This window comes from Oncorhynchus tshawytscha, linkage group LG03 (genome assembly GCF_018296145.1).
Source record: "Oncorhynchus tshawytscha isolate Ot180627B linkage group LG03, Otsh_v2.0, whole genome shotgun sequence".
In the NCBI taxonomy this organism is placed as follows: Eukaryota; Metazoa; Chordata; class Actinopteri; order Salmoniformes; family Salmonidae; genus Oncorhynchus; species Oncorhynchus tshawytscha.
The window spans coordinates 17,320,767-17,344,983 of NC_056431.1; the positions used below are offsets into that span (position 1 = coordinate 17,320,767).

The following is a 24,217-nucleotide window of genomic DNA, read 5'->3' on the forward strand; positions in this document are numbered from 1 at the left end:
GGTTTAAGAGGGGTGGGGTGGGGGGTTACAATAACTCTGGCATGTAGAGGTGGGGGCCATGCATTCCCAGGCCAACACAATAACCTCTCACAACCTAGACTTGGGGAGGGGGGAGAGAGAGCGGCCCATGGCTGCCTTGCTCTCCCACTGCCTGCCTCCTAGACTACCCCCTCAAACACACACACGCTGGCCTCACGGTAGAGACATGCATCATCACACACAGACACCCAAGTGGAGCTGACTGACCAGGGGTCACTGCCACTGTCACTGTCACTGTTCAGTCCTTTCAGGGTGGGGGACATTAGGGGTACTAGAGATAGGACTGGGGCAATTTTTCTTAAAGGCCCAGTGCAGTCAAAAACATGTTCCTGTGTTTAATATACAGTACAGTATATTTCCACACTATGAGGTTGGAATAATACAGTGAAATTATGAAAATGATAATGACCTTTTAGTGTAAGAGCTGTTTGAAAAGACTGAGTGAAATTTCAGCCTGTTTTAGTGGGATGGAATTTTGGCCTGCCTGGTGACAGTGGATTAGTTAGACCAAAAAGAAATAGTTCAAAACCTCTCTGCCAATAACAGATCGTTTCCCCTCCCCACTGACCATCCCACAGTCTGAGCAAAATTGTTGCTTGAGAAATTGCTGTTTGCTAAGAAGCTATTCAAGTTTTTACCATTATCACAGTAAGTTAATTGTTACCCTGAAATGACTTGATAGAGAAAAAATGGCTGCATTGGACCTTTAACACAACCACATATTGCTGAGTCTCTTACAGCTGCTTTGGCCCACTTTTTAATCCAATGTTCATTAGTGTCCCTCTGGTTTCAACGAACACCCTTCAATACTGGAGTGAAGTTGAGCACTTCATTGAGACTTTACCCCAGTCTCAGTTAAGGCTTCTTTTACCCAACGTCTGTCACTCCAATAGTAAAGCGTTCCCCTCCCCCTCAGAAGACACACTCCCATGGCATGTGTAAACATGAAATGCCAGACCCAAGACAATACGAGGCCTGATAAGGATACTGTAGTAATGCAAAGCACATGTTAAAAGTGCAGGCCTCATCTTTATAACACCATCATTGTGAAAAATGTATTTTTATGACAGAGGACGCGAAGGGGTGATGCTCACACCTCACGCTTGTTGAAGGAAAGGCGATGTTCGTCCCATTTCAGATGGAAATAAGAGGACTTCTCCAGTCTATGTAAGAGGTAGTATTGTGTATGGATCTTGTGGCTTGATTCAAGTTAGACCAGTTCTAAATGTCACTCCCTCACCAATTCACAAGAATTTAACACACCAGTCAAACAAGTACAAGGCAAATGCTGCCATTGTAATGTCAACCATAAAAGCAGGCAAAATGCATACATTTGGCATTTATTCAAGACAATTCCATTAGAAAACAGAACTTTCAGTTTATGTACATAACATATATACATTAGTATTTCATTTACAGTTTAAACATGGTTCTTTGTATACTGCTGCCTCAGCAGACATCTGCACAACACTGAAGGTTTCAGTTGACAGTCACAGGTTTGCTAGACTGACTGGGTTGGAGCCCTGCACTGGAACCTCTGGGTTCTCAAGTCTACACATCACACTATCACCATAGTAGTTCAACTAAGGCCACGGACAGGCTAGCACAAAACTACAACATTTCATATGTAACTGCATTATACCGGGTTTTCCGCCCAATAACAGATAGTCATAAATAACATGCATCCCATGACTCAAGTGTTTGCCTTTGTGAAAGACCTGAATTCATTGCACTATGAATGTATATGGACATAAAAACATTGTAAGGCTTAAAATGAACAAATAAATACAATGTTAAAATTACATACAGTTGTAAGTCAGTCCAAAGGGTCTAAATCAAACTACTGAAGTCAAGTTGTCCAGGAATGTGTTGTGGCAGGAGAATGCAATGAGTCGTTCACAGTGTGGTGAGAATACACAACGAGTCGTTCACAGTGTGGTGAGAATACGCAACGAGTCGTTCACAGTGTGGTGAGAATACACAACGAGTCGTTCACAGTGTGGTGAGAATACGCAACGAGTCGTTCACAGTGTGGTGAGAATACGCAACGAGTCGTTCACAGTGTGGTGAGAATACGCAACGAGTCGTTCACAGTGTGGTGAGAATACGCAATGAGTCGTTCACAGTGTGGTGAGAATACGCAATGAGTCGTTCAGTGTGGTGAGAATACGCAATGAGTCGTTCAGTATGGTGAGAATACGCAATGAGTCGTTCACAGTGTGGTGAGAATACGCAATGAGTCGTTCAGTATGGTGAGAATACGCAATGAGTCGTTCAGTATGGTGAGAATACGCAATGAGTCGTTCAGTATGGTGAGAATACGCAATGAGTCGTTCAGTATGGTGAGAATACGCAATGAGTCGTTCACAGTGTGGTGAGAATACGCAACTTCAAAAACAGTGTTTAAGAAGGTTGTGTAGTAAACAGTTAGCCCTGCACTACCCTTTCAAACAGCGCACATGTTTAAAATGTCACCAGAGCAAACATCAAGACTGCTTTCAGTGTTACTGTATGGCTGAGCATTTCCAGGAGCACCCAGATTTAAACTACACAGCACCAGATACACATGATAACACAATGTTAAGAGACAGAGTTAAGCAACTCAACTGTGAGCATTATGTACCAATTCACCTCAAATAATGAGCTTTTTAGCAATCAAAACATCCCATGTCTTGAGATGTTCAGCTTCAAGTAACAGAGGGGGAGCAGCAGACATGCTTTCTATGGAGAAAGGCTTGAGTCAACTCAAATGTTCTCCATGTAATATTCTAATTCTGGGGATGAAGACTGCGAGAACAGGGTATTTGTTGCAATCATTTGACAAATTAAGTCAATATAGTAACCATGAGCTGATTTCCATGGTTGTGCTGCATATACTGATATACAGCTTGGTATAAAAAAAGTAAAATAACTCATTTTAACATGCTACACAAAGGTGAGTTATGCCCAAAAGCTCATTTGATTGGTCACGTGAGGATGAGGTTCCGAAGTTTCCCAGCCTCTGGCTGGTCAGGCATGACATCTAGGGAATTCTCCCTTTATCTGGTTGGTCAGAAGATCAACACAAGGAGACCCTGGGGCTCAGTGATTGGCTGGTTTCTCTGTGCTTTTTGGTGGAGTCAATATCCCTCCTATGGCAGCAGGCGATAGTCTGTCTTGGCTGTCCGGTTGCCTCTGGTGAGCGTCGCTCTGCAACAGACATGATTCAATAAGAACAATGAACATTTTGTATGCGCAGTACTATTCTTTTACTTAAAATATGACTTTGTAGCACAAAATGGCTACCCATGCATCACCAAGATGGCTGCAATACATGTCTGGGTGAAAGAGACTTGCTACTCCCAAACACTGGTAGAGATACTCGAAACAGCCAACAGTGAGCAGCCATTCTGGTTGTTTTCTTTGAATATTGTACCCATTCCAGCCCCTGAAAATGTGAGCCCTCACCAGCATGGACAGGTAGTCTACGTGGGTCTGGATGTTGTGTCTGTCGTCAGACGTCACTTTCTTAAAGTCCTTGAGCTCTGCTCTGGGACAGGCGCTGACCGTGTGCATGAAGGGGCTCATCCACCGGACACAGGGAGCAATACTATCCCACGTCAGACCTGCACAGAAACAGACATTAGTAACTATGTAATAACACAGGAGGGCTGTGGGGTTCTAGAGTGGGGCCAACCCATGTACACAATGTCAAATCATTGCTTACCTGATACTTTGTGGACAATGTCAAATGAGAAAAAATGGCAGAAGGCAGCGGCAGCCAGTATCCCATACTGGTAGTCCAGAGAGTTGATGTCCAGGATGGCCAGGTCTAAAAGCTGTAACATGAAGAGACCAGGACAACCATTAAAACAGCTGGAGGGAAGCTAAAAACCTTCGACGAAAGTCAAGTGTCAGGAGAAGCTGCGGGGGGGCTAGTGGACTCACCTGTGTGATCTGGATGTAGGTGTCCTGAGAGAACTGAGGTACCAGGAAGTTGACACCATCCTTTAGCGACTCCACCTGAGCATAGAGCTTCAGCCATGTGATCACAGTCTCTGGACACAGGTTCCAGTTCAGCGCCTGATGGAGGAGAGTCATTAAGTCATGTGTGACAACTGAATTAGTACAGTGTTGGGCACAGGGGGTTTCTTACCTTCAACATGACAAGTTCCATCTCCAGGATCGCTTCCTCCTCACAGGCTCCGTCAGTAACGTAGGCAAACTCATGGAGCTTTGGAGGGTAGATTTCCTGAGGGACATAAGGAGGGAACAATTAGACTTGAGATGAAAATAAGAGAAGTGCTAACGCCATCTTATTAATTTGTTGACAGTATAAACTAAAGCAGTGGTCACCATCCAGAAGAGCATGAAAATGGAGGACGATACACCCACCTCTATCTTCGATGCGATGAAGAGGGCTGTGATTCCTATGAGCTGCAGTCGGTCCTTCGCCATATCATCCTGTGTCAGCATGAAGCGGTCAAAGAAGTCCTGAGCCAGATAAGCAGTCTCTCGATGCAGAGTGTACACCTCACTCACCTACAACAGGACAAAACAGGGATGGGTTAGACATCAGTCACCTCTGTACAAATCCTGTGGCACTATATTAAACTAGTCAAAGTATTGGAGATGTAGAACCCCTGAGGAAATAACTATGGAGGTGGAGTATCAGACCTTTGGCTCATGCGTATCCAGTTCAGAGGTCGACCGATTAATCGGAATGGCCGATTTCAAATTCTCATAGTCGGAAATCAGTATTTTTGGGCGCCGATAAAAATGTTTATAGCTTTATTTAACTAGGCAAGTCAGTTAAGAACACATTCTTATTATCAATGTCGACAGTTAACCCACTGTTCCTAGGCTTTGTTCAGAGGCAGAATGACAGATTTTCACCTTGTCAGCTCGGGGGATCTAATCTTGCAACTTTACAGTTAACTAGTCCAATGCTCTAACCACCTGCCTCATTGCACTCCACGAGCCTGCCTGTTACGCGAATGCAGTAGAAGCAAAGGTAAGTTGCTAGCTAGCATTAAACTTACAAAAAAACAATAATAATCACTAGTTACAACTACACATGGTTGATGATATTACTAGTTTATCTAGTGTGTCCTGCGTTGCATATAATCGATGCAGAGCTGGGGGATGATTTAACAAAAGCGCATTTGCGAATAAAGCACAATCGTTTGATGACTGTACCTAACCTTAAACACCAATGCCCGTCTTAAAATCAATACACAGAAGTATATATTTTTAAACCTGCATATTTAGCTAAAAGAAGGCAATATTAACCAGGTGAAATTGTGTCACTTCTCTTGCATTCATTGCACGCAGTCAGGGTATATGCAACAGTTTGGGCACCCTAGCTCATTGCGAACTAATTTACCAGAATTTTATGTCCGCATGACATATCATTGAAGGTTGTGCAATATAACAAGAATATTTAGACTTAGGGATGCCACCAGTTAGATAAAATACGGAACGGTTACGTATTTCACTGAAATAAATGTTTTGGTTTTAAATGATCGTTTCCGGATTCGACCATATTAATGACCAAAGGCTCGTATTTCTGTGTGTTTAGTGTTATAATTAAGTCTATGATTTGATAGAGCAGTCTGACTGAGCGATGGTAGGCAGCAGCAGGCTCGTAAGCTTTCTTTCAAACAGCACTTGTGCGTTTTGCCAGCAGCTCTTTGCAAGCGCAGTGCTGTTTATGACTTCAAGCCTATCAGCCTAATGGCTGGTGTAACCGATGTGAAATGGCTGGCTAGTAAGCGGGGTGCGCGCTGATAGCGTTTCAAACAGCACTCGCTCTGAGACTTGGAGTGGTTGTTCCCCTTGCAGAGGGCTCTTGTGGAGCGATGCGTCGAGGGTGGCTGTTGTCGTTGTGTTCCTGGTTCGAACCCAGGGAGGAGCGAGGAGAGGGACAGAAGCTATACTGTTACACTGGCATTGAACAGGTTTCATTATTTAGTTGAGGCTAAATGGATTTTTATTGATGTATTAAGTTAGTGTTCATTCAGTATTGTTTTAATTGTCATTACAAATAAATAAAAATTGGCATCTGCTTTTTTTGGTCCTCCAATAAATCGGTATCGGCGTTGAATCATAGTCGGTCGACCTCTAATCCAGTTATGGCAAATCCAAGAGCATATAGATGGGTACAAGTAATAGGCCCGAGATTGAATAGAGTACAGCAAGTCATTTCAGAGACACATGTACCTCTAGAAGCCAGTCCAGGAGAATGGCCCTCATCTTGGGCTTTAGTTTGGGGTGCTGCTGTAGGAAGCCCTTGTCATGGACATACTTCAGCTCCTTGTTCAGCATCTTAATCCACACGTCATCCGAGCTGGCCCAGCTGCCAAGGGGAAAACACACCGGTCTTAACATCCGGTGTACACTGGCATTGACTGAGGCCCAAAACCAGATACTGAATGTTTGTCATCAATAGTCATAAACATGAAAAAAAGGCAAAAAGTAGCCCATTTCTAAAGTTTCTCTAGTTGCAGGTCTACTTCCACCCTGAACTGGAATTTAAGATTTGCATTGACAGTAGAGTGCCATATAAAAAAATGACATTCAGAGTTTTCCTAAGTAGTGTTAGGGGGGGGTACAGTTTAGGAACAAAGACATGGGAGCAGTTGCTACCAATGAGGTGTAAACGGAATTTGGGCTAAGTCCCTTCAACACACACAGTACCTGAGGCAGGGCAGCGGTGAGGTCTTGATGAAGATGTTCTTGAATCGGAACTGCTTGAAGCCAGACAGGTCTCTGGTCATCACAAGCTCCTTGTGTGGCGTTTCTACAAGGACACATGGACTTGCCCCTTCTTCTGACCACCGTTTCTAGAGAGAAAAGGCCCCAAATTCACTCTTCATCAGCATATAGTCACATAAGCAGCGAATGCAGATAAATAAGCATGCATTTACCGAGTGAAAATTCCATATAGCCAACAGAGCCATCATTAACAAATAGGTCACAGCATGCTACACGCACAGTGAAAAGTACAAAATTGTTCAAAGCTATTGTACACATGAACTTAAAAAAACACCGAAAAGAGAAGGATTATTTTAATGGTGACAGAAACGGGTATTGATGCGCGTTCCATAGTGTATACAAAACAAAGAACGCAAAGCGATTTAGATCAGGCGGGGAGGAGAAAGGGAGGGACAGACAAAACGCGGGGTTATTGCGCGCTGTCTAACCCAGTGACACAGATAACTAGTCGTGTGTGTATGTAGCGTTAATTCTCAATTACTTCTACATCCATGCGAATTTATTTACCAGTTCACCCCTATATTCTGCCAAATGTTTTACAGTCATCAATCACTGGCACAACTTGGTAACGTTAATTGGTTGAATAAACAAGCAACCAACCTGTATTTCATAGCTTTGTTTCTTCACTGCGGGTGGCATCTTTTTTGATGTCTGAAAAGTAAAACGGACAATACCATTAGCTGTAGTTCTTATTTGGCTTAAGACCAATATAAACAATACCGCTACACTAATGGTCAAAAATAACACTGCTAGCTAATTGAACAAACCTCAGATTTTCTTTTTCGTGTGATCTTGACGTTCTGTTCCGGTGCGTTCTCATCTCTTGCTTGTAATGTGATGCGACCACTGGAAGGACAGACAACTTTCAGCGGCAGCAAGCAGTCACAACATACTAATTGTTTTCAAACATGTACAAATAATCTATTTTAATGTTCGCTTGCAATCATGCTTGTTGATAACGATGCTTTATTACAGTGTGGCTTCCCATACCTGCGTCTAACGTTAGCCATTCTGTCAATTGAAGGCTTCAGAGTTCCACTGAAAAGGAGACAGGGCGACATTGTTAAAATGGCAAAGATAGTTTAGAGTTTGTACAAATAAGCATCTTCACAAGTTCAAAACATGATTGGATAATAAAAGGCTGTTTTTGTCCGGGCGGTAAAATGGTATGCCAAATGGGTATAGAGGGTTGAGCTTGTGAGTACCGTCCTCAATTCCACAAAGAAATCTGCCACAAATGGCATAAAATCTAATGTATCCGTAGTCCCAATGTTATGTCAGAAGCCCTGGTAATAACTTACATTGTTATTGTTAACGAAAGTAAGCATATGTTAATTATTTTTGATGGTTTGTGAAACCCAACTACGCGCCAATTTCTCGAAGCGGGAGGATTTGGACAGTCACTATGGCTAGCTACAGTAGCTCCAGTGAACCAATTTTACCTCCAATACATCAATATTAAAACGTTTATATAAATAGATCAAATATATGATACTTAAATAATGTACTGCAATAACAATAATTCAACAATGCTAGGTAAAATTTGCATGATGTAGTTTCCTGTCTAGCGAAGTTACTGGCTAAACTACCTTTATGCCACGTCCATGAAAAGCAGTGGTGGCTTGCGTGTTAACGTTAAATATCAAGCAAAGTTGATAACAAAGACAGCGTCAAACCAATGTGAAGAAAGAGATGTATTGTCTTATCAAATCAACTAACTAATGTTTACCAGACAGTTTGCTAACGTTACGTTACCGTTTTTAGACAAAAACAATATCCCAATGAACTGAATGTTCCCCATCGACATAGTAGCTTTACCAATAATTTTCAGAATAGACTCCTGAGAAATATAGCTAGCTAGCTAAATAAATGAGCAAACAATTCCTCTCCAGCTCCTTACCCTCAGAAATGAATGAACGAATAATGATCAGCTGGCGCGCCGGCGCCAATCTTTATATATCTGACCATTCCATGGCAAGTGCGCATGTGTGTTCCCGGTTCATTTAAACGCGCTAAATGTTCAAATCTGAATTCCATTTATTGCAAATAAGAAAGCGACCATTCTGTTTTGTTTCCCGAGAATGAATACATTTGATCACGTGTTTGTGATCTTTATTAGGGACGTTCGCTCATCGACTTTGTATGGATGGCGGATCTAGTTTGCACAAGAGGGGTTTCATTTATATTTTTGGGGGGGAAAAGGCGCATTCCTTATTTCCCGGTTAACCTTAAACGACGCAGTAGGCGTTGAGTTAGCCTTTACATGTGGTCAAGTATATATAAAAAAACGTTTAAGCTCTATTTTCTTATTTTTTCTCTGCAAGAATAACACTTCCGTATTACAGGTCCACCTATGGGAGAGGTTTCAAAGTCTCTTAGCCAATCAGAGGAAGGTCAGGAGAAACAACGTGGTCTTCCTTCAAAATGTAAACAACCCGAGATGAAGACAGCGTGGAGCGCTGTCATACTGAAACAGGAAGATTCTTACGTTTCAACGCAGATATTATATGCTTATTGTTATTGTACGTAGATTGAGCTAGATTGAAGCTTTTTTCACTCCTCTTCTAGCAAATGCATTATTTGTTATACTGGACCCGTCCAAATAGTGACATCTACCCCCAGAGGGTAGTATCATGTACAGTGGGGCAAAAAAGTATTTAGTCAGCCACCAATTGTGCAAGTTCTCCCACTTAAAAAGATGAGAGAGGCCTGTAATTCTCATCATAGGTACACTTCAACTATGACAGACAAAATGAGAAACAAAAAAAAATCCAGAAAATGAAATTAAATGCAAATTATGGTGGAAAATAAGTATTTGGTCAATAACAAAAGTTTATCTCAATACTTTGTTATATACCCTTTGTTGGCAATGACAGAGGTCAAACGTTTTCTGTAAGTCTTCACAAGGTTTTCACACACTGTTGCTGGTATTTTGGCCCATTCCTACATGCAGATCTCCTCTAGAGCAGTGATGTTTTGGGGCTGTTGCTGGGCAACACAGACTTTCAACTCCCTCCAAAGATTTTCTATGGGATTGAGATCTGGAGACTGGCTAGGCCACTCCAGGACCTTGAAATGCTTCTTACGAAGCCACTCCTTCGTTGCCCGGGCGGTGTGTTTGGGATCATTGTCATGCTGAAAGACCCAGCCACGTTTCATCTTCAATGCCCTTGCTGATGGAAGGAGGTTTTCACTCAAAATCTCACGATACATGGCCCCATTCATTCTTTCCTTTACACGGATCAGTCGTCCTGGTCCCTTTGCAGAAAAACAGCCCCAAAGCATGATATTTCCACCCCCATGCTTCACAGTAGGTATGGTGTTCTTTGGATAAAACTCAGTATTCTTCGTCCTCCAAACACGACGAGTTGAGTTTTTACCAAAAAGTTATATTTTGGTTTCATCTGACCATATGACATTCTCCCAATCTTCTTCTAGATCATCCAAATGCTCTCTAGCAAACTTCAGACGGGCCTGGACATGTACTGGCTAAGCAGGGTGACACGTCTGGCACTGCAGGATTTGAGTCCCTGGCGGCGTAGTGTGTTTCTGATGGTAGGCTTTGTTACTTTGGTCCCAGCTCTCTGCAGGTCATTCACTAGGTCCCCCGTGTGGTTCTGGGATTTTTGCTCACCGTTCTTGTGGTCATTTTGACCCCACAGGGTGAGATCTTGCGTGGAGCCCCAGATCGAGGGAGATTATCAGTGGTCTTGTATGTCTTCCATTTCCTAATAATTGCTCACACAGTTGATTTCTTCAAACCAAGCTACTTAGCTATTGCAGATTCAGTCTTCCCAGCCTGGTGCAGGTCTACAATTTTGTTTCCAGTGTCCTTTGACAGCTCATTGGTCTTGGCCATAGTGGAGTTTGGAGTGTGACTGTTTGAGGCTGTGGACAGGTGTCTTTTATACTGATAACAAGTTCAAACATGTGCCATTAATACAGGTAATGAGTGGAGGACAGAGGAGCCTCTTAAAGAAGAAGTTACAGGTATGTGAGAGCCAGAAATCTTGCTTTTTTATAGGTGACCAAATACTTATTTTCCACCATAATTTGCAAATAAATTCATTAAAAATCCTACAATGTGACAACCAAAAGCATAATGTTGAGCTTTTTTAATGAATCAGAAAATCAACATTTATTTCTGGTTGGTTAGCTGGCCAACTGTTGGATTCCACTTTGTAGCATACCCCTCCGATTTCAACACAGAATAAACAGTCATTATTCAATGTTATAGCCTTTAAAACAAGTGTATAGGATTATTTTATCAGAGTTATTGTTTTCTGGGTCACTGTTTATTTTCTGAAGTGTTGAATCAGTTGTTTGTTTGTAATAGTTATTGAAGATCTTCCTGGCAACTACTTTGCTCTGTTGTGATTGGTCAAACATTTGTGATAACTCGTTCTCAATTGTTTGATGAAGCCCATCTTTTAATCGTTTTATTATGCTTTAATATTGCTGTGCAAAGCAGTTACGTACTCTTCTTTCAGAACTCATGAGAATGTCATACTGAAAGTAACATCTCAGCTCGGTGCCATAAAGGGCTAGGTTTGGGAATTAAGCCTGGCTGTGGGTCTTTCTTGCAAAAGACATGTCATCTTAGTTGAATAAACCCAGTAGAATAAAGGTTAAATGGATCAAATGGACAGAAACGGAAGAGTATGTGTATGAAAACATTTATTGTAGACTGTGGATTACATCATGACAACAGAGCATGTATTACAGTTTTAGAACAGACTACCACATTCTCATTTGCAAATTTTGCTGACCATAAAAACAGAGTGAATTGATCTCTCATATGTCCAAAATACAAATAATGCAATCAGTTAAGTAGATAAATAACAGTTAACGCTCAAATTCCTACACTTTTTTTGGCAAAGTGCTGTATTATTCCAGTAAACTAAACCAAAGCAGAAGTCTAACACGTAGTAAAAAAAAAAATGCCACCAAAATTTTCTTCACACAGAAGAAAACGGGTTTGCTACATTTGTGTATAAAAGCTGTACATGGGCTGGGTGGTTCACGAAGAGAAGCTACCTCCTGTGTGCATAGCTGATTTTCTTTTGTATGTGTTGTCCCTTTGGACAACAGTTCAAGTTCTTCATTAATGCATTGTCATTATACTGTTTAACCTGGAAGGCACGTGATCCACAACAAATTCAAGGCATAAAATAAAATACAAATCCCTGTTATTATCAAAGAGCTCAGACAGACAGCCGTGGACAAAACAAAATGGCTCCTTCCAGCTTCACACATTAAAAATGAGGACTTAGCCATCTCCTCCATTCCCTTCGTCCTGTTGCCCGTGTCACAACAATGCAGTACAAAAATTGACACGTCAAATGATTTGCAATCGGAGAAATTTGAAAATAAAAAACACACAAATACAATGGCTAGGCTTAAATCACTTCACTATAAATCAGTTTACAACGATAGAGACAAAACCACCTTACTGCTTATTAATGCTACCATGCTAAATAGATCTGAGTATGTATGTACTGTGTATTTCCCCCAATAAGTACAAAGAAACAGGTGATATTAGGTCATAATATCAGGTTATCGTAATATTAGGTCATGTAAATGATTGAGTTTGCCCTGGATACTTGACTTTTAGAGGTTCTGTGAAACTAAAATAGGCTATTTGGGTGTTTGAGTTGTCTCTGTGCTTTCTTACCACTACAGTGCACAGATTCATGTTGTCACAAACTTGACCATTTCAAAACACAAAAGTCTCCAATTTGCAAACATTGTTAAAGTAAAGAAGAATATACTGTAAAAGCAAAAACAATAGTAATATAAACTATTGCAAGGTTAGAGTTTGCTGCTACTTTTTTGGTTGACATTTTAACATAATATTACTAAGTTATGTAACTAAGCAAATAAAGAGCAGGTCAAAAATCTAACTCAAAACAATGGAAAGTACACAGAAAAAAAATACAAACTAAAATTAAAAAGACTAATAGTTTCACTCCATCTTGGTGGGTTATAACAGTCGATTGAGAGAGTAGGAGTTCATTTTCACAGTCCTTGGACAAGCAAACGTTCAAATTCTATTTTATCGAGACGCACACAATTCTTTTAAAAGGTCAATCATTAATCACAAACATTACCACAAGGCAAAGCACACTATGACAAATTTGGAAGGTCTCCAGTATGTACAAAGACAATTAACATCCGTCAAGTAATCTGCATTTTAGTAAAGTGTAAAGGTGATTGGCTATGACCCTGAGAAGTGGACTGCAGATTTAGAACAAACAATATGAGAAGATACAAAAACAGTTTTTTTCTTCTGTTTTCTCAACATCTGGAGACTAGCGCTATACAACCATGCAACAAATCACACACTAACATAGTCAAACCGCTGCTTACAAACATACCTATGTAGATAAACACTCATACTAACTTCATACTGATATGTAATATACGTTTTTTTTCTTTTAAAAAATATTATGGAATTTTTTTTAAATACATTTTTATCTTAAATTCTACTATTATAACAAGGCGTTTAGTGATATTTAACCCAGTATTTGACCATCATTTTCTCAAACAATATTGTGAAAGTACTGAATTACTAAGTTCAAGGCAGGTTCACCCATAGTCAAGAGAGGGGAGGTGATGATTTTGAAAAGTAAGTTGTGGCCATCAGAATGACAAATTACATTAGTTTGCCATGAAGTGAGAGCGGAAGCAATTTCATTGGAGGGGCATGAGAAACAACCTTGTTAAACTGTCCTAATTACAAGTGAAAGACATGCTCCTTTTCTAAATGCCTACTCCTACTCTAAAGACATCACAGTCATTATATTAAGCCACAAACCCTCTTCTGATAGCACACAACCACTCTATGACAGCATACAACAACTCAATGACATCACTTACAATGTCACTACGACAGCATACAAGCAACTCCATGATATCAATCAATGACATCACACAACCATTCTATGGCAGCATATACAGCCACACTATGACACCACACAACCATTGCAGAGTGGGTGAAAGCGGAGAGTGTCGCCACAGGTGTAATATCTGATTGAACCAGACTCTCCCAGTTACCATGTGGTGGTGGGGACCTGCGGCGGAGTAAAGTGACCTATGGCATTGATTCTAAAGGAGTCCTCATCACGTCTCTTCATTCCAGAGTGGAGGATCGGTGGATGGAGGGAAGATGGAGAGCATGTTGCAGGATGAACTCTTTTCGTGGATCCAGGTTGAGACAGATGGATGAATTGATGGTTGGAGGGTAAGGGATAGGGCCAGGACCTCAGTAGTTGAGATGCCTCTGGCCAGGCTGGTGTAGATAGGTGGTGGTGGTCTTGACCTGCTTGGCCCCTCCAGTACGCAGCAGGTTGAGGCGGCGCAGGGCATTGCGGGAGAGGAGCTGGTGCTGGGCGGCGCCACGTACCCTTTGGGCCAGTCGTCCATGCTGCTGTGCCTGGTCTAGGAGGCCTGGGACGGCAGCCGCATAGCAGCCAGCATGGAGGCCGGCTCTGCACTGCACTGCCGTCTCTGGCCTATAGGGGGAGACAGGAAGGGGGCTGGATTGGTTAATCCATGTTCTTTTTTCAATTTGCGCCTAAAATGAAATACCAAAATCTAACTACTTGTCAGGACCTGAAGCAAGGATATGCATATTCTTGATATCATTTTAAAGGAAACACTTTGAAGTTTGTGGAATTGTGAAATTAATGTAGGAGAATTTTTTTTTGAATGTCAATTTTAAATTTAACCTTTATTTCAAATAGGCAAGTCAGATAAGAACAAAAACCCCAGCCTACCGGGAGAACAGTGCCTTGCTCGGGGATTCGATCCAGCAACCTTTCGGTTACTGGCCCAACGCTCTAACCACTAAGCTACCTGCCACCCCCAAAATATAATATTATACAACATATTAGATCTAACATCTAACAAATATAACACATCAGATCTGGTAAAAAATAATACAAACAAAAAAGGTTTTTTCCCTCTTCTCCATCTTTGAAATGCAAGAGAAAGGCCATCATATAATATTGCAGTTTAGGCACTGTTTAGATTTTGGCCACAAGATGACAGCAGAGTGTGTGCAACGTTTCCGATTGATCCAGTGAAGCATTGCAATACTGGACAATATTTTGTATCAAGTCTGCCCAAATGTGCCAAATTTGTCAAATGATACATTTTCAAGTAAATACAGTGGGGCAAAAAAGTATTTAGTCAGCCACCAATTGTGCAAGTTCTCCCACTTAAAAAGATGAGAGAGGCCGGTAATTTTCATCATAGGTACACTTCAACTATGACAGACAAAATGAGAAAAAAAATCCAGAAAATCACATTGTAGGATTTGTAATGAATTTATTTGCAAATTATGGTGGAAAATAAGTATTTCGTCACCTACAAACAAGCAAGATTTCTGGCTCTCACATACCTGTAACTTCTTCTTTAAGAGGCTCCTCTGTCCTCCACTCGTTACCTGTATTAATTGCACCTGTTTGAACTTGTTATCAGTATAAAAGACAGCTGTCCACAACCTCAAACAGTCACACTCCAAACTCCACTATGGCCAAGACCAAAGAGCTGTCAAAGGACACCAGAAACAAAATTGTAGACCTGCACCAAGCTGGGAAGACTGAATCTGCAATAGGTAAGCAGCTTGGTTTGAAGAAATCAACTGTGGTAGCAATTATTAGGAAATGGAAGACATACAAGACCACTGATAATCTCCCTCGATCTGGGGCTCCACGCAAGATCTCCCCCGTGGGGTCAAAATGATCACAAGAATGGTGAGCAAAAATCTCAGAACCACACGGGGGGACCTAGTGAATGACCTGCAGAGAGCTGGGACCAAAGTAACAAAGCCTACCATCAGTAACATACTACGCCGCCAGGGACTCAAATCCTGCAGTGCCAGACGTGTCCCCCTGCTTAAGCCAGGACATGTCCAGGCCCGTCTGAAGTTTGCTAGAGAGCATTTGGATGATCCAGAAGAAGATGGTCAGATGAAACCAAAATATAACTTTTTGGTAAAAACTCAACTCGTTGTGTTTGAAGGACAAAGAATGCTGAGTTGCATCCAAAGAACACCATACCTACTGTGAAGCATGGGGGTGGAAATATCATGCTTTGGGGCTGTTTTTCTGCAAAGGGACCAGGACGACTGATCCGTGTAAAGGAAAGAATGAATGGGGCCATGCATAGTGAGATTTTGAGTGAAAACCTCCTTCCATCAGCAAGGGCATTGAAGATGAAACGTGGCTGGGTCTTTCAGCATGACAATGATCCCAAACCCACCGCCCGGGCAACGAAGGAGTGGCTTCGTAAGAAGCATTTCAAGGTCCTGGAGTGGCCTAGCCAGTCTCCAGATCTCTACCCCATAGAAACTCTTTGGAGGGAGTTGAAAGTCCGTGTTGCCCAGCAACAGCCCCAAAACATCACTGCTCTAGAGGAGATCTGCATGGAGGAATGGGCCAAAATACCAGCAGTGTGTGAAAACCTTGTGAGGACTTACAGAAAATGTTTGACCTCTGTCATTGCCAGCAAAGGGTATATAACAAAGTATTGAGATAAACTTTTGTTATTGCCCAAATACTTATTTTCCACCATAATTTGCAAATAAATCCATTAAAAATCCTACAATGTGATTTTCTGGATTTTTTTTCTCATTTTGTCTGTCATAGTTGAAGTGTACCTATGATGAAAATTACAGGCCTCTCTCATCTTTTTAAGTGGGAGAACTTGCACAATTGGTGGCTGACTAAATACTTTTTTCCCCACTGTAACTATAGAGAACATACAAATTTATATGGTACTACAACATTTTTGTTTACGCACTCCCAGGAATGTCATACATGATGGATCATTAGCTTACACACTAACTTTAACACAGACAGCAGGGGTTCAAACTGTAGAACCCAGTTCCTACATTTGAATATAAAAATGGATTTTATCACACAAAATTATGCTACATTTTATCTCTGGGACCCTCAGGATGACAAATCAGAGCAAGATTACTGAATGTAAGTACATTATTTACCTTCAGAGGTGAATGTATCAAACCAGTTGCCGTGATAAAAGTTTGTTGTTGTGCACTCCTTAAACAATAGCATGGTATTTTTTCACTGTAATAGCTACTGTAAGTTGGACAGTGCAGTTAGATTAACAAGAATGTACGTTTTCTGCCCATATAAGAAGACATGGGAAATTCACTAAATTTAGGTGCTGTAACACTACTGCCAGTATTTTTGTAGCAACAAGCCCTACCTGTGGCAGGGTGTGTCAAGCGACCGTCGTCCCGGTTCCATGCCCACAGCGACAGGTGTGTCAACGGGGGGGAGGCAGAGATTGAGGTTGAGGGAGAGGGGGAGGTTGAGGGAGAGTCGTGGGGGACAGTGGGTGGTGTACACAGACATGCTGGGGTGTTCTATCAGCAGGTTCTCCAGGGGGCTGGTCTCCAGTACCATAGGCTTGCCCCTCCTCCCCCCGCCGAAGCAGGGTGGGGGAGTAACGAACCAGCTCTCCTCTAAAGAACAGGCCTCCAGGCGCTGGAAACCCCCCTCTTCCTCCTCGGGACCCCCATCCTCGGTGTCGGCGGTGGAGTCCAGGGAGGTGCAGGAGGCATAGCGGATGGGGGAGCTGGCGATGGGAGAGGGGACTACCACAAGGTCCCCCTCCTCCTCCGAAGTCAGTTCCACCTCAGACAGGCCGTCACCACAGGGGCTGGAGCAGGCCTCGGCTGAGGAGAAAGGCAGGGATTGGTTAGGATACACCAGCACAATTTACATTTTAATAAGAAATGGAAAGTTTGTTTGCAACAAAAGCATGTAGGGTGTGTGAAAACGCATTTTACAACCATTGATTTTTATAATTGCTGATAAAAAAAGGTGTAAAACTCCCTGTAGAAAAATTTAAAAATGCAATATGATGGTCTTGAGGTCAACCTGGGTGGGATAACAACTCATATGCAATACCCTGACATGACTTTAGGGGGCAATGTGGCACAGAGAGAATGGCTTTAGCGATCAAAACAAAAACATATTTTCCCCTGACGCATAGGTGTCAAAGCCCCACAGGAACAGAGCAGTGTTCTATCGGTCAGAATAACATGCCTGACCCAAAATACTATAGTGTGTGTGTGTGCGCAAGAGCTGTCACTCATAGGAACAAGCAGCTTCAGCAACTCCCTCTAACAAACTTTTGCCAAATGCTTTACAGTCTTTCCCAACTCTAGAATGCACCAAAACATGTTTTTCCACTAGATAACTAACTATCTCAACTCGTGATGCTGCTTAAAAGGTTAGGAGAGAAACTAAGTTTCAATTGAATAAATCTAATCAAGTTAAGTGAGGTGGTTTGGCTGGAGCGAGAAGTTGTATTCACTGCATCCCTGGGCAATACAGCATGTCTTGCTTTGAGACTTGGTGGTGTTACTGTAAATAGTGCACTAAGTGCACTAATAGTGCACTAATAAGTCAGAATAATACACTGCCATATGGGAAGTATGATGGAAAAAGCAACTTGATACAAGATGGGAATCAAAGCCAGCAGAATGCTGTTTGGTTTCCCATTATACTAAAAATAGCCTGCATGGACGTCTGGCTAAAACTTCATTCCTGGCCAAAGTTTAAAGCTGACTGCCTGTCTTTTTTTGGACAGAATCTCTGACAAACAGCTGAGTGTGTGCATGTACATGTTTGTGTATAACTGTGTCCTTTGTGTGTAACTGTGTCCTTTGTGTGTAACTGTGTCCTTTGTGTGTAACTGTGTCCTTTGTGTGTAACTGTGTCCTTTGTGTGTAACTGTGTCCTTTGTGTGTAACTGTGTCCTTTGTGTGTAACTGTGTCCTTTGTGTGTAACTGTGTCCTTTGTGTGTAACTGTGTCCTTTGTGTGTAACTGTGTGTGTGTATTGGATGTGTTCCCGTGTGTGTATGATCATGAAAGGTTTCCCCTCTTTCCTTTTCAGATGTAGTATGTACAGATGTGTTGTGTTCCTCAGAGCGTGTTCATTTCTGAGTGTGTGGATGTGTTACGGTGTCTGTGTGTGATAGAAATACACCCACTCCCAAGGACACTTCAGTTTCCATCCTCATCTTTCTCTGTCATGCGTGTCAGCGGCAGTGCAGCCACCTTGTTAACTAAAATAAATAAAAATAGTAAATCTCATCCATGCTGACACACACCTTCAGGGTGATCCACACGCTTTAGCCGCCAAGCAATGCAGCAGAACCCTAAAACAGCTTACATCCCTCATCACTGTCTCTGTAAGGCCAATTAGAACCTGTAATCCTCTCACCCCACCATCCACTTTGTGTGCGTGTGTGTGTGTATACTGTATCTGTGTGCGCAGGACGGGGGAAGGAAAGCAGTCTACGCTATTGATATAATAGATTGGCAGTTTAGAAGAAGTAGGAGACTAGCACAACTTGAGCTGTTAAAGTGAACTAGGAATACAGCGGGTACACACTAAATAGTACACACTTTAAGCATGTGGAATCAATCCCTACTGCAAAATAGGTCATGGTACTGCAGTCTGTGCAGGAAAGAATTATTCAACACTTTCAGAGACAAAACATCTGACCTCTGCTTACTGCATTCACTCTAAAAGTTCTATAAAACAGACACGTAAAAAGGGTTTATGATACCATGTATCATCTGATAGAGATTCACTGTGATCAGATGAATCATTATTATATCATACTGTTCTATGATCACATAACAGTTTGGGTAAGGCTACAGAGTGCTGGACTATAGGGTAATATATCAACCACCTGTTTGTAAAGCATTATGAATGCTTTTATAGGCATTTAAGCATTTACCTGGAATACCTGGAATGAATGATGTGTAAAATGGATTACGAACACATTCTCAGCCTTAATGCATTTCCAAAGGTTGTCGTAAGAGGCCATGAGCTACATGTGTAATACAAGTCCTATAACGAATAATGGACATGATAGACAACGCTATGAATGCATTAATCCCAGGTGGTTTGGGTCATAGACTGCGTTACCGACTGGTGGCAATTCTGAAGGGGAATTCTGCTGGGCTGTCTGCCCACACATCTCACTCCTCAGAGCCTAGAAGGGTAACTCTACCGGGCCTATTTTTACCTTCCTCCACTCATGCTTTTGTTTGACCCGTTTATAGACATATTGCCCATATACTGCCCCATATCCCTTCCACCACCCTCCCCTCCCCCGTACAGAAGTGGGCCAGCAGAATTCAGTCTCTCACACCTTGAATATTCACACACTTGTGGAATATGAGATGTGATGTATCAGGGACAGACGGGGTGGATGCCCTCCCTTCCCCCCAATGAACAAGTGTGTGTGTGTTATTGAGCGGCATTTATATACTGTATATGTGTAGAACCATGTGTGTCTGGGCACACGTGTATGTGTTCTTGTGCGTATGGATACTGGGAACCTTGCCAGGGCTTAGAGTAGCATCCTTGTGTCTGCATTTGTGAATGCAGGTGAACTTAGGTTGCGTTGGCACAAAACGGTGGTTTATGGAGACAATAAGGCACCCAAGGATTGCATAGCCAAGCAGTTTGATAAGGTCAGTTCTTAGATGCTGATGATATGTATATATCTGATAATATGCTCACATGGAAAAACAAACGCTGCAGCGGAAAATAATCTGTGTTGACTTTTAAAAAGGTAGTGAAGTTCCCACCACGTGACTGTATGGAAATGATGCTCACTGTTGAACCCATCTGAAACGTTTTGTACATGAATACCAGGAGGTTATGGTGTGTGAGGGGTTGTTTGTGTTTAGAGTGTGTATTTGACTGTTTATGAAGGTTTCCTCTGTGTGTGGGTCTGTGTATGTTCTGAAACTCACCCAGATAGTCCACCAGGATCCACTCTTCATCCTCCTCCTTCTGGCCAAAGCCCTGTTCTCCAGGGCCTCCCCCACTCACCTCCTCCACATCGCCCCCAAACAGGACGCTGGTGAGCCTCTGGAACATACTGGGACTCCTTGGTGGGGTACGGCAGGACCAAGGGGGGGCTGAGTGGTGCGAGGCCCGGGGTGAGGGTGGGGAACAGGCACTTTGGTCATCAGCTGCAGGTGCTAAAGTGCTTCAATAAGGTACGGATGTCTATCATCTGAGGGGAGCCGTGCAAAGTCTGGTCATAGCTCACCTCGACGTGTGCAAAATTACAAAGGACCTAAGAGACAAAAGGGGAGGGGGAGAAAGAGAGAGAATAATTTGTTGTGATCTTGAGTGACACATTTGAGACCATATACACATGAGCTTATAAAGACCTGTGTGAAAAAGGAGGGGGGAGATGCATGCAAATCTCCTTTGGCTTTTGGGCAATTGGCAGGAGGAAAACATGGGTCAGACTGAACTGGAAGGACATCTGTGTTTATTTCTGGGTTACTAGTTTGAGAGGACAGTCCAATATTAACACTCTCTGCCAAAATCTGATTTTCTATATCTCTAATACTCAATAATTAAACATATAAAAGGGTAGTCAGATCATTCACAACTGTCACAGACTTCAAAGATGCACCATATGTGGTCGTAAATGTTTACAGGTGTGGGTATCATTTGCCTATCTACCAGACATCCCTCATAAAGCCAATTATGGAAATAGACCCATCATCACCACCTAGCTGCCAACTGACATAGACACACTGACCAAATATGTGTGGGCTTAATAGATCTGTAACCTAGCAGCTTGTTCACTGATAGGGGTGGTCCTTTATAGAACACACACTATAGTGCTGTATCTTCACCTAGGGGGTCAACTCTCTGTGACCATACAGCCCAGTATTGGTGGTTAAGGATGGACCTTTCTTTGCAATTAGACCTCCAGTCCCACTGACTAGAGTGTAAAAAGCCAGACAGCATTTTCCTCTGCTGATAAAGTGAACTACTACCCCCACACTGACACACCAGGGATACAGCACAGCCTTTACACTCACTTCAGGTCATAGATTATGACCCCTGACCTGAAGCAGGATTACTGATACACAAAAACCATTATTCTACCAGACAACATTAAATTCCTGCTGTGAAGCCACATTTGTCAGTGCAATTGTAAACTATGAGTTGTATGCATGTACACATTTATGGAAAACAAATACAGAGCAGTGCAGCCAATAAATAGAGATCTGTGGTTTTGTAAGATCTGAAAAGCTGAGAACTGCAGTAGCTTCTTATTTGGCTTCTTTATGATAATGTTCAAAAAGGACAAGATCACTGTTTGGTAGACGTGACACAAAACTGAAACTTGGAAATTGAAACCTGGTCTGCCAGGCAGGCTACAGGAAAACACACACATTATACAGTTTGTCATGTATTACTTAACAGCAGACATCTTCGTCAGAAGATGTGTTGGCTGCCAGCGAATGCAAACACTTCGTTCTTTGATTCAATATCCTCTTATTTCTAAGATTCAACGAAAATGAGCAGCTGTGCAATGAGGTCAAGGGACTGAGGGCTTTTCTATGAGACTTAATCTACAGTATGTCCAATAGGCAACTGGGTTATAATCCCCTGCACCTGTTCGTCCTCAACAAAATATCGCTTGCATGCATTGTTTCCTTCCCGAGAACGCTGGCTCTATTCAGATAGAAAACAAGGAGGGGGGATGAAGATGCGTCGTGATATTGGGCCCATTAAAATGGCAGTATATTATTAGTAACGAAATGAAACCGTAGGTTGTGTGAGAGCTCACTTTCTTGTCGTATGCGTTTGGATGGTTGGTTGGAGGCCTGTGGTCGGCACCTTGGAACAGAGAACGTTAGTACCGTAACGATTACGTCATATGGATATTCTCCATGGGGTTTCTACCCAGATCAAAATGCATGATATTGGTTCTGTAATAAAACAAATAAATCACTGAAAATATAAATAAATGTTAAGTTATTACATCAAAACAAAAAAAACGGCACATTTTAGGTTCAATAACAACTTCAAATCGTGGTAGGCTGTCTGATTGCAGGATGGTTTGTTGACTAGCATACAAGCAGAGGGTGTAGAGCGTAACCCTACACCACTTGGGCGGGTCGCAGCTTTTACAATCTTAATCTGCCAGCAAAGTACAATTCTGTTTTGTGCATATAAATAGCACCTCCTTCAATAGATCGGGAGACATATAGACCTTGCCATGATAATACATTTTCAGCAGACTACCGTCTGCCTCTTATTTGGCAAAAATAGGCCGAGAATCTTATTTTTACTACACAAAACATTGTTGGTGCATAAAAACAGTGAAAATAGGCTGTGTTTGTGCTAAACCGTTCTTGTGAAAATAATGTCATGTCAACAATGGCCTACAATTGAATTGCAAAAGATTACTGCGTGTTCTTTGAACAACAGACAACAAAGAGACCCCCAAAAAACTCACCTGCGGCAAGAAAAGATGTGAACAGCAAAGGACGGATATTTAGTGATTAAATCCTTAAGACTTTGAGGTAGATTGTATCTTTTAGAAAATATATATAAAAAAAAAGTTTTCTTCGCAGAAGAAATTAAGTACATGGACCTTTGTATTCGGAGCTACACAGTTCGTTACTTTGTCCGAGCCTTTCCGAGGTCCCAACTGTTCCCTTTGTTATTGTTGAGGCGCACTAACAGCTGATCCGAGAGACGTAGTTTTCAACAGCCTATGGGAGGTCCCTGTATTAAATCTGTAAGCCAATCATACACTGCCGTTGACTCTGACAAACAGTCACCAACGCACGTGACCACCCCAGAGAAAGACAAGACTGGGCTAAACCCAGCCCACAAGTTTTTGGGATTGATTTTTAAAGTCTTTCTTCAAACTTGTCAACATATTTGACAAAGCACCCTTATTTCCTGTGATGGGTAAAATAGAGCCCATATGTTTCCTAATGTATTTTTACTATTTCCCGGCTTAATTTATCAAGCTTTATGGATAGCAGGCTATAAATTAGCAATATTATAATATGCGTTCTAACCCTGTTATATAACTGTCCATAAAGGGTAAATGAAGCCATCCTATAATATTATTTCCTTCGCTCAATAAAACATCGCCCTGTAGCCCAGTGACAGTCAAATGCTCTAATAATGTGATGGTGACATTATCAAAAGTACCAAAACACTATTCAGCACCCATGCATTAGAATTGACCAAAAAAAAAGTACATTTAGGAGTGTGGGACCATGTTACAAAGCAATAACATCTCGGCCCCCTCCCGAAAAGGAAACATAAAATCTATATGTTTCATTATTGTAACATCACACCAAGTTTTTTTTTTTGCAATCACAAAAATGAGATGTATGTATGTCTCCTCTATCGGGACAGAATGGGCCATTGGCTTCACAAACAAAAAGGATCCAGACAAAGGAAGAGGGGACAAAAAGATGACAATGCACTCAATACAGAGTGTCGGTCACCCGTTGAGGGGTACAACAAAGCACCCCTTCCCTCAAGCGGTGCAAATTGGGAAAAGGGGCCTGATCCAATGGTAC

The 24,217-nt window shown here is 42.0% G+C and overlaps 2 protein-coding genes across 4 annotated transcripts; both read right to left on the minus strand.

Moving 5' to 3' along the window:
* Nucleotides 1–1,363: 1,363 nt before the first annotated feature.
* On the minus strand, nucleotides 1,364–8,789 carry ccne2 (cyclin E2). Of its 2 annotated transcripts, none has more exons than XM_024385731.2 (12): nucleotides 8,696–8,789; nucleotides 7,786–7,833; nucleotides 7,563–7,641; nucleotides 7,396–7,446; nucleotides 6,718–6,863; nucleotides 6,241–6,376; nucleotides 4,414–4,560; nucleotides 4,175–4,270; nucleotides 3,967–4,101; nucleotides 3,746–3,857; nucleotides 3,487–3,644; nucleotides 1,364–3,228 (listed from the first exon to the last, which is right to left on the minus strand). In XM_024385731.2, the coding sequence occupies exons 2-12, from the start codon at nucleotides 7,803–7,805 to the stop codon at nucleotides 3,121–3,123; spliced, it is 1,188 nt and encodes a 395-aa protein (XP_024241499.1). In that variant the 5' UTR covers nucleotides 7,806–7,833; nucleotides 8,696–8,789; the 3' UTR covers nucleotides 1,364–3,120. The 2 variants fall into 2 exon arrangements, with proteins under 2 accessions (XP_024241499.1, XP_024241498.1); XM_024385730.2 differs by lacking the exon at nucleotides 8,696–8,789 and adding an exon at nucleotides 8,551–8,573.
* Nucleotides 8,790–11,455: 2,666 nt separating this feature from the next.
* tp53inp1 (tumor protein p53 inducible nuclear protein 1) lies at nucleotides 11,456–23,354 on the minus strand. 2 transcript variants are annotated; one of them, XM_042311057.1, is made up of 5 exons: nucleotides 23,131–23,354; nucleotides 22,459–22,508; nucleotides 20,612–20,940; nucleotides 17,032–17,503; nucleotides 11,456–14,309 (listed from the first exon to the last, which is right to left on the minus strand). In XM_042311057.1, the coding sequence occupies exons 3-5, from the start codon at nucleotides 20,736–20,738 to the stop codon at nucleotides 14,060–14,062; spliced, it is 849 nt and encodes a 282-aa protein (XP_042166991.1). In that variant the 5' UTR covers nucleotides 20,739–20,940; nucleotides 22,459–22,508; nucleotides 23,131–23,354; the 3' UTR covers nucleotides 11,456–14,059. The 2 variants fall into 2 exon arrangements, with proteins under 2 accessions (XP_042166991.1, XP_042166986.1); XM_042311052.1 differs by lacking the exon at nucleotides 22,459–22,508.
* Nucleotides 23,355–24,217: the final 863 nt, after the last annotated feature.

Bases quoted from the DNA above. Each gene is read 5' to 3' on its own strand.
- ccne2 (XM_024385731.2), bottom strand. From the start codon at position 7,805: ATGGCTAACGTTAGACGCAG. The intron at 4,271-4,413 runs GTGGGTGTATCG...TATGTCCCTCAG, and splicing joins TCATCGCATCGAAGATAGAG to GAAATCTACCCTCCAAAGCT. The intron at 3,645-3,745 runs GTAAGCAATGAT...GTTTCTGTGCAG, and splicing joins CATTGTCCACAAAGTATCAG to GTCTGACGTGGGATAGTATT.
- tp53inp1 (XM_042311052.1), bottom strand. From the start codon at position 20,738: ATGTTCCAGAGGCTCACCAGCGTCCTGTTTGGGGGCGATGTGGAGGAG. The intron at 17,504-20,611 runs GTGAGTTTCAGA...CTTTCTCCTCAG, and splicing joins GATCCTGGTGGACTATCTGG to CCGAGGCCTGCTCCAGCCCC. The intron at 14,310-17,031 runs GTAGGGCTTGTT...CTCCCCCTATAG, and splicing joins CTTGACACACCCTGCCACAG to GCCAGAGACGGCAGTGCAGT.